The sequence below is a fragment of the Carassius gibelio genome, chromosome B9 (genome assembly GCF_023724105.1).
Source record: "Carassius gibelio isolate Cgi1373 ecotype wild population from Czech Republic chromosome B9, carGib1.2-hapl.c, whole genome shotgun sequence".
Taxonomy (NCBI): domain Eukaryota; kingdom Metazoa; phylum Chordata; class Actinopteri; order Cypriniformes; family Cyprinidae; genus Carassius; species Carassius gibelio.
Window position 1 is genome coordinate 29,866,623 of NC_068404.1, and position 12,406 is coordinate 29,879,028.

General features: G+C 37.3%; 1 protein-coding gene across 2 annotated transcripts; it reads right to left on the reverse strand.

The window, feature by feature from the left end:
* Positions 1–749: 749 nt before the first annotated feature.
* akap17a (A kinase (PRKA) anchor protein 17A) lies at positions 750–9,907 on the reverse strand. 2 transcript variants are annotated; one of them, XM_052565411.1, is made up of 6 exons: positions 9,748–9,907; positions 8,189–8,690; positions 6,113–6,388; positions 4,659–4,807; positions 3,427–3,667; positions 750–2,261 (listed from the first exon to the last, which is right to left on the reverse strand). In XM_052565411.1, the coding sequence occupies exons 2-6, from the start codon at positions 8,666–8,668 to the stop codon at positions 1,863–1,865; spliced, it is 1,545 nt and encodes a 514-aa protein (XP_052421371.1). In that variant the 5' UTR covers positions 8,669–8,690; positions 9,748–9,907; the 3' UTR covers positions 750–1,862. The 2 variants fall into 2 exon arrangements, with proteins under 2 accessions (XP_052421371.1, XP_052421372.1); XM_052565412.1 differs by lacking the exon at positions 9,748–9,907 and adding an exon at positions 9,670–9,744.
* Positions 9,908–12,406: the final 2,499 nt, after the last annotated feature.

The following is a 12,406-nucleotide window of genomic DNA, read 5'->3' on the forward strand; positions in this document are numbered from 1 at the left end:
TCTACATATTCTGTTTTTTCTTTTTATACTTTAATCTGTAATTTCTTAATGTCATTTTTATTTCAGTTAGTTATTTTAGTATACATCAAGTTAAAAATAAATATGAAAAAGGGAGCTTTTTACATTTAATATTCATGTAGATTTAACTTAGTATTTTTTAAAAAAATAGTCTTTAGTTGGTTTCAGTTTTACTTTAACTTTGATATAACTTTTACATTTATGAACTGGCAGATGGCCTTATTTTAAAGCAACTTTAATGTAAACATTTACTTTTTTATGAGTTGATGAAAACCTAATAATTAATTGTAATTTAAAAACAATAACATTTTTAAATAAAAACAACCAGAATAAAACACTTGCTAAAAAGAGTAATGTTACAATAATATCATTAAATATGAAAAATATGTTTTTTGTTATGATGAATGTCATCAACCAACACAAGAGAACAGTGAAACTGCAAAATATTATTAAATTATTGAAATATTAATCTTAAATCTCAGGGTAATTTTAGCTCAAATGGAGACGGAGGACAAAAAGAAACCTGATCATTAATCATTATTCAGACACAAAACCAGCAGTTTTTGACTCTAAATAAATATGAAAAGTAAAAATGAAATAAAAAAAAATGTAAAAATAAAACCTTCATGGTCCTAAAAGGCTTCATGTTCTTTATAAAAAAAAAACAATTTGTTGGGGAAAAAACAAAAACAATAAAAACAAGTTCTTTCTGAAACTCATGAGAGTAAGAGGATGGATCAAAGCACTGCTTTATTGAGATCATAGAGTGACAGACATCTTCAAACATGTGCTTTCATCTCAACACTGCTCTTGTGTGTGTGGATTCCTGTTAAAACCTTCTATTCCTACACAAACCACACTGAATAAACATTACAGTAACTCTCATTACACTTTCTACAACTGAAAATTCAAGTCAAGAACCAAGGATTGTAGTCTACAGAGAAGAGTAACACAGATCTTCAGCACAGACTCGGACACAGCTCAGTCTGTGAATCTGAAACTAAACCATAACTCATAACTGTGCAGAAACACGGTCAGGAGAAACACCATCATCAGATCCTCCTCCTCATACTTCACCTTTCACCTCAGAGTCAGACGAGATCACATCACACGAGGCCTGGATTTAGGGACTGTTTTGACATTATTTCTTGAAAATTAAGCATGTTTTAACCTACAGATCTATTATCATGAAGTGAACATTTCTGATTCTCAAGTTATTTCAAAAGTAAGGCATTTATACATCATGCTATATATTTTTGTACAATTAATTTTAGTAAAATTTTGTAAAAAAAAAAAAAAAAAAACTAATGAGACAAACTAATTCAAAGGCAAGACTTATGAATGCATTACAGAAATTATACTGAGAATTTGAAGTGAAGTAACCATAAATAAACCCTAAATAACCTAAAAAATTAATGATGAAATTAAAAATCTTTATGATTAAAAAAGTAAAATAAAATAAAAAAATTTTTTTTTCTTTTCTACAAATAATTCTGAATAAATAAAAATGTAAACATTGAAAAAAAGAAAATCTTTACTCCTTAAACAGGCAACACCATTTGCTGGAGAAAAAAAAAAGAGAAAAAGAAAAACGAAAAAATGAAATGTTAATTTTTAATTAATAAAAAAAAAAAAAAAACTAATTCTGATAAAGGCGATGCAATTCGCTGAATAAAATAAAATAAAGGCTTGTAAAACAGGCTTCACATTCCTTACGAAAACAATTTGCAGGAGAAAAACTTAATGGTCCTAAATGAGGCCTCTCTTTCTCTACACAGAACTCAGTTTGTGTTTCGTGATGTATTCTGGGCTGACTGTGACCTGTGTGTGATGAGGTGGCTCTCTCAGTGTCGTCTGGACCGGTGATGTGAGCGTCTGCGGCTCCGGCTCCGGCTCCGGCTCCGGCTGTGTGTCCTGCTGCGTCTGCGTCTGCTCCGTCTGTGTTCACGTCTGCCGCCGTCTGCGTCGCTCTCTTTCCGCTTCTCCTGCTTCGTAGCTTCTCTGGGCTCTTTGCGCAGGCTTTCCGTCTGCGTGGCACAGATCTGCAGGTCCAGGTGGACGGCGTCAGCGCTGGTGCTCTTCTTCAGCAGGTTTCCCAGCAGTTTGTCTCTCAGCTGGCGCTCTTTCCTCTGCAGCTCCAGCGTTCGCTCTTTCTCTGCCTCCACGCGGCGCAGCTCTTCCTCCTGCAGCTGTCTGCGCTCCTCCAGACGTCTGCGCTCCTGCTGCTGCTGCTCCTTCAGCCTCTGCACACAAACACCAGCTCAGCTCTTACAACATTCATCTAAATCACTTCATTCATTCAAAAGCATGCATTATTATTGAAATGATGAGTGTTTTAATTTACTGTACATTTTCAATTTACAAGTCATTTGAAATATTTTTTTCCCCAAAATGTATTTATCTTTTTATCTAATTCCTTTTTTCCCCCATTTTAATGTTTCACAGTTTTAATGTTTAAATTAAGTTTCAGAAACCAAAAGGCATGTCTAATTATTAAATAATAAAACTTTCAATTTACTGTAAAAATGTATCAATAATTAAAATATTTTGAAATCCCTATGTAATCTGATTTTTTTACCCCCCAAAATAGAATTTTTTTCTGTTCTATTTTTATTTTATTGTAATTTTTGAACTGTATTAAAGGTTAAATAAACATTTAGATCATAGTAATCCTAAAGCAATTGAAATAATGAAACTTACAATTTGACAACTTAAGTTAAAAAGAAAAAACTAAATGGAGGTCCTATGAAATAACTTTTAGTTTTACCAAAATCATTTTTTTCGTAAACTTTATATAATTTTAACTTCTTTACAATTGCAGGGCCTTATGAAATTGTATCTATTTATTTATTCTTATATTTTCTGTATAATTCTTCTGGATTTGGCATTTAATTAAAATGTTTTATCAAACAAATGTGTTAATTAAATGTATGAATGAAAATGAACATTTTAATAAATCTTTAAAATCTAATTGAATGAAAATTAACAATTCCTTTTATTTTTTTGTCAAAAGAAGGGATGCACAAGTAAGATTTACTGATAAAATTAAAACATGGAAGAAGAATCATGTTATTATTCATTTGAAATTTTATAATTGTATCATTATTACCAGGCTTGAGAGGGATACTTTTAAAATGTGTTCCGTTACAGTTACTTTCAGTTAAAAAGTATTCAGTGATGTAATCAGAGTACCACAATATTAAAGTAATGTAATCCGATTACTTTTGGATTCGTTTTAGTCACATGTAAATAAAGTCAAAAAAGCAATATCAAGGTTTTTATTCAAACTAAATTTTGGCGGGTGGTCGTGAAGAGCTTTGAAACTCATTTTTAATGAGTGGATTCGACACGTCTCTCTGTGTTAATCTCTGACGAGAGCAGGAGATGTGTGTGATGTGTGAAGTGAACCTTGGCTCTGCTGAGCAGCTCAGCGATCAGACGGATGGACTCCAGGTTCCTCTGAGCCAGCAGTAGTTTACGCTCCTCTGTGGAGATCTTCAGCTGGAGCTTCTTCTGCTCCTCCTCCTGCTGCTTCTTCAGCTTCTTCTGTGTCTTCTTCTCCTCCTTCTCCTTCAGCTTCTGCTCTCGCTTGCGCACTTTCTCCTCTCTCCTCCTCTCCTTCTCCTCCTCCTCCTGCTCGCGCTGCCTCCTGAAACACCACAGCATTCACGTGAACAAAGACTTCATTCACAACCGTACAGACGGACAAATACAGAGCAACGAAGAGAAGACCACACATAGGTAAAGACCATCGCAAAATTACACACAGACACACACACAAAAGTTGTGCAAAATGCAAAAAATGTAAGCAACATCAAAAATTATATTACTTCTTGCATTACTGGATGAATCAGTGTTTTTGAACGAATCTCTTGAATGAATGATTCAGTGACGAATAAGTTTTTATCAGTCACCTGTCGCCACCTACAGGCCACACGATGCACTGACACAACATCATCAGCGCAGGTTTTGATCATTACCAGGAATATCAGTTTATATCTAAACTCTACACTTTCATCCCAGTATTTCTGTGATAATAGAAATGACTAACAAATAATCCTGTGAAGTGGTTTCTTACCAAAACACGGTAACTTTTTTCAAAGATTTAATAGATACGGACAAATTTTGTTGTCATTTAGAATCAAAATCGCAATCTTTTAACGATTAATCCTGCAGCTCTAGTTCAAGGTATTAAATATCGAGATCGATACCATCAATAAGTTGAAAAATGTAGAGGAAGTCTGAGGTTGGTAAGTTTTTATTTTAGGAATTAATATTATTGTTCATCAACGATGCATTAAGTTGATCAAAAGTGACAGTGAAGATGTCATAATGTTACAAAAGATGCTGTTCCAAATAAATGCTGTTCTTGTGAACTTTCTGTTCATCTGTGAATCCTGGAAAATAAAATGTATCACAGTTTCCACAAACATATTGTGCAGGACAATCTAATATCATCATATTATTCTGATTTCTGAAGATCATGTGACACTGAAGACTGGAGGAATGATGCTGAAAATACAGCGGAGCGTCACAGAAATACATGACACTTTAACAGAGATTGACACAGAAGCATCTGTTTTAGATCTGATATTATTCCAGAGTTGTTCCAGTATGTGTGGTCAGTTCTCCTGCAGTACCTCTCGTCCTCCCTGCGGCGCTCCTCTTCCTCCTTCTCTCGGCGTTTCTGCTCCTCTCTCTGTTTCTCCAGCTCCTGCAGCTTCACTCGCTCCTGCTGACGCTTCTTCAGAGACGACTCACTCAGGTGTTTAGTCGTGTCAAACGTCACCTGAGAAACACACCTTCAGCTTATAAACATCCTCGAATTATTAGGATTGTTTTTTGGATTGCATTGCAAATCTACAATCATTACAGCTAATTCTCATCGAGCATTATTTTTTCTAACACTAATTTTTGTTTATTTTAAATCAAAGTGCTGAAATAATTCAATACATACATTAAAATGAATAAACTGACAAAATTACTAAAACTTTAAACTAAATGAAAACGGACAATATGTATATAAAAATAGTGCTATTAAACAATTAATCACATTCAAAATATGTTTTATGTTATATATGTTTGTGTGCGAGAAAAATATGTTATGTTTATACATTTCAAATATTTATAACAAATTGTATGAATATAAATATATACATGAAAATATTTTCAATATATACTGTATGTGTGTGTATTTATATATACACAATAAATATACACAGCACACACATATATATTACATAAACAAAAACTTTTATTTTGGATGTGATTAATCATTTCACAGCACTAATGATTTTTTTTTTAAAATTCAAATTATTAATAAAACTATTAAAATACTTAAAATCACCATTCAATTCTATGAACTTCCCAACAGAAGATGGCATGATTTAATTAAAATATAATATTAATGTATGATTAAATAAATCAATACACAGTGGGGTCCAAACCACATTAAAACCTAGAAATAAAGTTTTCCAGGACTTTCAAAACTTAAGCCAAATATATATATACATACATATACATACATATACATATATATATATATATATATATATATAACTCAATACATGAAATAAAATAAACATTCAAGTTCATGTCTTCTTTGAACGTGAAATAAAATTACATTTAAAAAAAATATATAAAATCAATGTTTTATGCTTTCCTTTCATTGCCAAAAAAAAAAAAAAAAACATTTAATAGAATCCTATTATTGTTGAATTTTATTAATGTATTAAATAGTTAAAAATGTATGAATTCAGTTGATTCATCATGCCTTTTGATTATAAAAAAAAACACTTTTCTTATTTTAATAATGCATTGGTACATTTTGAAATTACTATTAACTAAGATTAATAAATGCTCCAGAAGGATTTGACCTTACCTTATTGTAAAGTGTTACCAACAAAGTTATCAAGTGAAAGTTATGCCTTTTGATTATTAAAATTTACATAAAAAAATTTAAATATATTTCAAATAGATAACTAAAATCAAATATGTATTATTTTAGTCATTCAGAGGTGTTTTCTGATCACTAAAGATCCTGAAACTGAATCAGAGTTGTCCGGTGTAAGTGTGTGAGGTGCAGTCAGCTGACCTTGATGCTGCAGGCCACGGCCTTCCCGTCGTCTCCCTTGAACATGAGCTTCATTCCCCGGAGCGAGTCCATGGCCCTGACGAATCCCGTGTGATCCTGATACTGAACGAAGCCCTCGAAGTTCAGGTGTCCTCCGAACGAGAAGGTGTTGAAGTTCTTCCCGGTCATCTCCTCTCGGTACGGGTCCAGCATGGGGATGTCCACGTTCCTGATCTTCCCGAAGCGCTGGAACACGGTCCGGAGCACGGCCTCCGAGGGTCTGTCGGGAGCGCCGTCCTTCAGCCGGAACACACACAGAAATACACCGATTATAACGGCCGAGAATCATCAGGTCAGCTGATTAGACAAGGGTCAAAAACTAATAAAAATAATAGGTGGAATCCTGCTTTAAACTGTTGCTGTTTTCTCCAAAAACTACTAAAAAAATTTTTTTAATTTAAATGCAATTTTGTTTTTGTTTTTTCTAAGCAAGAAATATTTTCCCGATTTCCAGAAGACTCCCACTAAAATATAATTCAGTCTCAATCTTGTCAGGACTATTTACAACAAAAAACTATTTATGAGATATTAACAGACTAATTACTTTCACACCAAATACTAATTAGCTGTAATTTGACATTTGTAAAATTTGCCGCTTTTTTTTGCTCCACTTCTATTATATATTTTACTATGTACATCAGAATAAACATGTTTACATAAATATTGTTACACTGAATGACAATGTAACATTATTTCAAACAATTTTTGACATTTTATCCTCCAGAAACTTATTTGAATCCTTAAAAGAAGACACTTAACTTGCATTTAATGTGCTTTCTATAAACATAAAATCAGTTCTGTAAATGTATTTTTTGATGCCGACATCTTAACATCTTTCACTCTCATGCATTTTGATTTATAAAATGTAAATAGAAAAAAATATATTTAAAAAACTGTAAAAAATAAATAAATAAATAAATAAATAAAGAATAAATAAAACAGATTTTAAAGGGACCTAAAATATAATTTTTGTTATTTTATTTTGCTTTGCAGGTGGGTTTCTTGGAGCATAAGGACTATTCACACCAAGCATGATATATATATATAGAGAGAGAGAGAGAGAGAGAGAGAGAGAGAGAAAGAGATATTTCTAAAATATTTACAGTTATTCATCTAGCAGATTCTTTTATCCAAAGTGTGTTACAACACATCGAGTGATTCTTCTTTAAGAGGCAAGCAGACACAGGAAGTGTACTGCTGAACATTTGAGTTTTTGGGATATCTTCTGTGCTTCTGCTCAAGAACGAATACTGACTCTGACTGGATAATTGAACAAACTCTTCGATAAAGATGCATACCCTGCGAGTTATTGTTCTTCATCTTTAAAATATGAGCAAGAATGCTATTTATTCTCCCTGAATATCCAAACGATTGCAACTGTGACACCGATTTTATATAACATTTTAAATGTAGCCAGCATGTGGAACACAATATTGTCAATGTCAATTATTGTTTGGTACATTTTACAAGGAAACGATTCAGAGAGTCTTGATTAATAACCCTTTCATAACTACAACCCCTTGCTTCATCACTGAATGAATGAACGCTTCTCTCATTAATACAGTGACTCGCTGCCACCTACTGGACAGTTTAGTTTAAGTATAAATTCATTTTGCCATCATTTATTGCTTTATTATATCAATAATACACTTAGTGAAATGTCAAAAACATGACAAAACATAATATATAATTAACAAATCTAGAAAAACATTGGCTAAATGAACCTGTAAACCAATTTAAGGCGTTAAATATTGTCCCTCTATGGAGAAGATGTGAAAAAACACTTGTAGTCTCTCTACTTCTAACCTCTTGTTTACTTTAAAAACGATCTTCTCTAATCTGTATGCCATCTATTTATTATACCATTAACAGAAGCAGGCCTCCGACACGAGCTTGCTCTGGTTTTCTTGTTGTTTCGTGTATAATTGTAGGGTGCTACTGAGACGTGTGTCTTCATTTCTAATCTCTCTGTATAGAAGCGTCTGCTGAGAGACTGAATGTAGATGAATGGGTGTAAAGCGGGTCACGTCTCCTCACCTTGGCAGAGAACCACTTGCACGGGAGTCCCTCCAGATGAATGGTGTCGGGTCTCTCTCCAGGGACCGTCTCGTTCATGTCCTTGGCGTCTCTGAAGAAGGAGTCCCAGTCGTGGCGCGTGGGGAAGTCAGTCTTGTGCTCGACGGCGCGGATCTTCAGGACGTCGGTGAAGCCGCTCAGCTTGATGCTCTTGCCCTCCAGCTTGGCCAGCGAGCGCTTGACGGCGCTCCGGTTCTCCACCTCGCCCTCGAAGCGCAGGAAGTCCATGGAGCTCTTGGAGATGCGCAGCGAGGAGAACGTCTCCGGGTGCACCATGCCCTTCAGCCGCTCCATCACCTCCCAGTTAGAGATAGACTTACCGGGCGTCTTGAGGTGCGGCAGAGCCACGCTGACCGTGATCCTGGAGATGGGCTTGAGATAGAGACTGAGCTCGGGACACAGGTCCACCGCTTCGGCCGTGTCGCTCACCACAGACGTCATTCTGGAGGCGCTTCTGTGAACGCTGCACACACACACACACACACACACACACAGACACACACACACAGGTTTATAACGGAGCAGAGCTTCCGAAGAAACAGATGATCATTGTGCAGTAATCTCAATCAGACAGCAGGATTAGTTTAAAAAATAACTAGTAATAAATCTATAAATATTAAAAGTTCACATTTGCATGCTATATGTGGCCAGTGATGGCAAAAAGAGTCGGAATAAATACATTTTAAAAAATGATGTATAGTTTGTTGGAAAAGGAGAAGAAATGTGGGACAGAAGAAACTACAGGCGTCTGAAGGAAGGCCGATTTAGAGAAAAATCACCTTTAATTAAAAAAAATAATAATAATAATAACGTAAATAGACAGACAATACAAAAAAATATATACATTTCAATTAATTTAAAAAATGTTTACTTAAATAAAAATGTAAGTTATGCTTTCAGTAAATATTTATCTTAGTTGGCAAGGCAGAATTTCTTACTGTTTTTTTTTGTTTTTGTTTAGTTTAAAGTATTAAAATGGCCGAAATTGAAAATAACTAAACAATAAAATGAAAAAAAAAGACAAATAAGTCAAATAAAAAACCAACAAAACTAAATTACTAAAATGTAAATGAATGATTAAAATGCATCTGCATTCATTTAATAAATTGAACTGAAATAAAAAACTGAAATAAATTCACAAATTTTCGTTTAGTTAATGTTTAAGTCCTAAAATTACCAAAGCTGAACTCAAACTATTAAATAAATAATAAAAACTAAACAAATGCATTAAAAGGCGACAGAAGAACCGAGTAAACTGATTCAAACACATGAATGTTAACTGCAGAGAGATGATTGTCCTACAGTAATACGAGTGGTGTTCTGAGGTAAGACTGAGAGAAAGTGTCTGATAATAATTAAGAGCTCGTCGTGTGTCTCAAACAGATCTTATAATGAACACACAGAGATGATGAAGCTCGTTTATCACTGTGACCGACACTGACCGCTCCTCGCAGATAAACTGCTCTCTCTCGCTGAGATCAGACTCTTGACTCTTGTAAGTGAGGTGATATATTACTAACCTCTCTGAAGAGTTTGGACCGAAGCATCAATAAACACAGCAGACCGCGCACAGCTGAAACTAACGGACGTGACGCCGCTCACCGCTTCCGCATCCGTCACGCAGCTACCGGAAGTCACCGAGGAGCTCTGCTGCCCTCGAGCGGTCACTGTTTGACCTGCAGCTCAGCAGCTAAACTACTGTCAATTTACACAAATAAAGTTTTTTTATTATAATTTATATATTCATTTATTTTTTAGTCTGTTTAAAGGTTTTCATGAAAGACTAACTTTGTTAATGTCATGTAATAAACTACTCTCAGATCAAGATTAAATCATCTTAATTCATTATACATTAGGCCTATTCATTAATAATAAATAATACATTATTTATTTATTTTAATAAAATATAACAAAAATAAAATAAAATATATATATATTTTTGTGTGTGTGTGGAAAGAGACCCAAATATGTTCTTATAATTTATCCTTTAAAAATTATTAAAAATCACAGGCCAGAAAATTGCTCTACTTGATAAATTATTATAATTATTCCTCTTATTTATGACAGATGCAGTATATGCTCAATTTACTCTGAATGTACAAACATAAGTGGTTTGCTCATCAGTTTGTTGATGTCAAATAATAAAGTTAAACTCAGATTGTGATAATAATAATAATAATAATAAATATATATATATATATATATATATATATATACACATATATATATATATATATATATATATTGTCACGGGAGGGGCACAAGACAGACACAGTGGGCGTGGCGTCAGGCCTCGGAGAGGCTTTTATTAACAGAAATCATAAAACAAAGGGAATAAAAGTGGCCAAAGGGGGAAAGTGTCCAAAATAACAGGGAATCTGGTGTCCTCGTTGTGCTGCGGGGTTTGTGTGGGTCGGGCAGTGTTCACCGAGGAAGGGTCCAGGCAAGGGGCGGAGTCCGGCGGCCGCACGCGCTCCCCTCCTAGGTCCGGGGCGCGAGGGGCGGCGGCTTCTCCTAGCGGCCGCGTCTCTCTCATTGGCCGCGGCACTGGTAGGGGATGGACGGCCCGGCATCCTGGCCCGTCGGCCGTGTAAACGGGTGCGGTTCTCCTCCGGATCGCGGGTCCGGCAGCTCACGTCTTGGTGGCGCGGGAGTCCCTCAACGCTCCCTTCCTGGACCCACGAGGACACCAGCGTGCATGCACGGGGAAGAGACCGGTCTCCTGAGGAGAGGCGCGTTGGGCTTTTAAACAGCGGCGGTAATGAGGCTCCACTTCCTTCAGGTGTGCCCCATCACACGCCGCCAGCCCTGACTCATCCAGCGCCCCTCCTCTCACACACCCACTCCAGTCGGGAGCCTGGTGAAGGGCGGCGATTTAGGACGGGGTGCCGGTGATAATCAGGGAGGAGGCAGCTGACTCGTCACATTCCCCCTCCCAAGCGACATCCCCGTCATCAGGGCGCCGCCCACACGGGAGTGCTACCATCCTCAACCAGGCTCCAAACGGTCGGAGTGGGCGGGGCTTCCTCTCCGGGCGGTCCTCCCTCTCGCAGCGCACCAGAACAGGGACAGAGAAACCGGGTTTTAGTGACAGCCTCAACCAACCACAGGGTAAAATGACAATGGAAAAGTCACTTACCCCTTGTGTGGTTGGGAGGCTGTCCCCAGTTTTCCTCCGTCCCAGTCTGGGTTCTCACGAACGTTTGCAAGCGAGAGGGAGTGACGTCACCAGACGTTTCCCAACTGCGCTGTCTAGGCTCCGCCTTGCCCGCATTCTCCACCAGTGTCACGGGAGGGGCACAAGACAGACACAGTGGGCGTGGCGTCAGGCCTCGGAGAGGCTTTTATTAACAGAAATCATAAAACAAAGGGAATAAAAGTGGCCAAAGGGGGAAAGTGTCCAAAATAACAGGGAATCTGGTGTCCTCGTTGTGCTGCGGGGTTTGTGTGGGTCGGGCAGTGTTCACCGAGGAAGGGTCCAGGCAAGGGGCGGAGTCCGGCGGCCGCACGCGCTCCCCTCCTAGGTCCGGGGCGCGAGGGGCGGCGGCTTCTCCTAGCGGCCGCGTCTCTCTCATTGGCCGCGGCACTGGTAGGGGATGGACGGCCCGGCATCCTGGCCCGTCGGCCGTGTAAACGGGTGCGGTTCTCCTCCGGATCGCGGGTCCGGCAGCTCACGTCTTGGTGGCGCGGGAGTCCCTCAACGCTCCCTTCCTGGACCCACGAGGACACCAGCGTGCATGCACGGGGAAGAGACCGGTCTCCTGAGGAGAGGCGCGTTGGGCTTTTAAACAGCGGCGGTAATGAGGCTCCACTTCCTTCAGGTGTGCCCCATCACACGCCGCCAGCCCTGACTCATCCAGCGCCCCTCCTCTCACACACCCACTCCAGTCGGGAGCCTGGTGAAGGGCGGCGATTTAGGACGGGGTGCCGGTGATAATCAGGGAGGAGGCAGCTGACTCGTCACATTATATATATATATATATATATATATATATATATATTATATACACATATATATATATATATATATATATATATATATATATATATATATATATATATATATATAAAACCCTAAAATGATCAAGTAAAATAATCTATTATCCATAATGTATCCTTTTTTAAAATAATTTCTTAAAATATTTTTATTTAAAAGCGAAAAAGATAAAATATTAATAA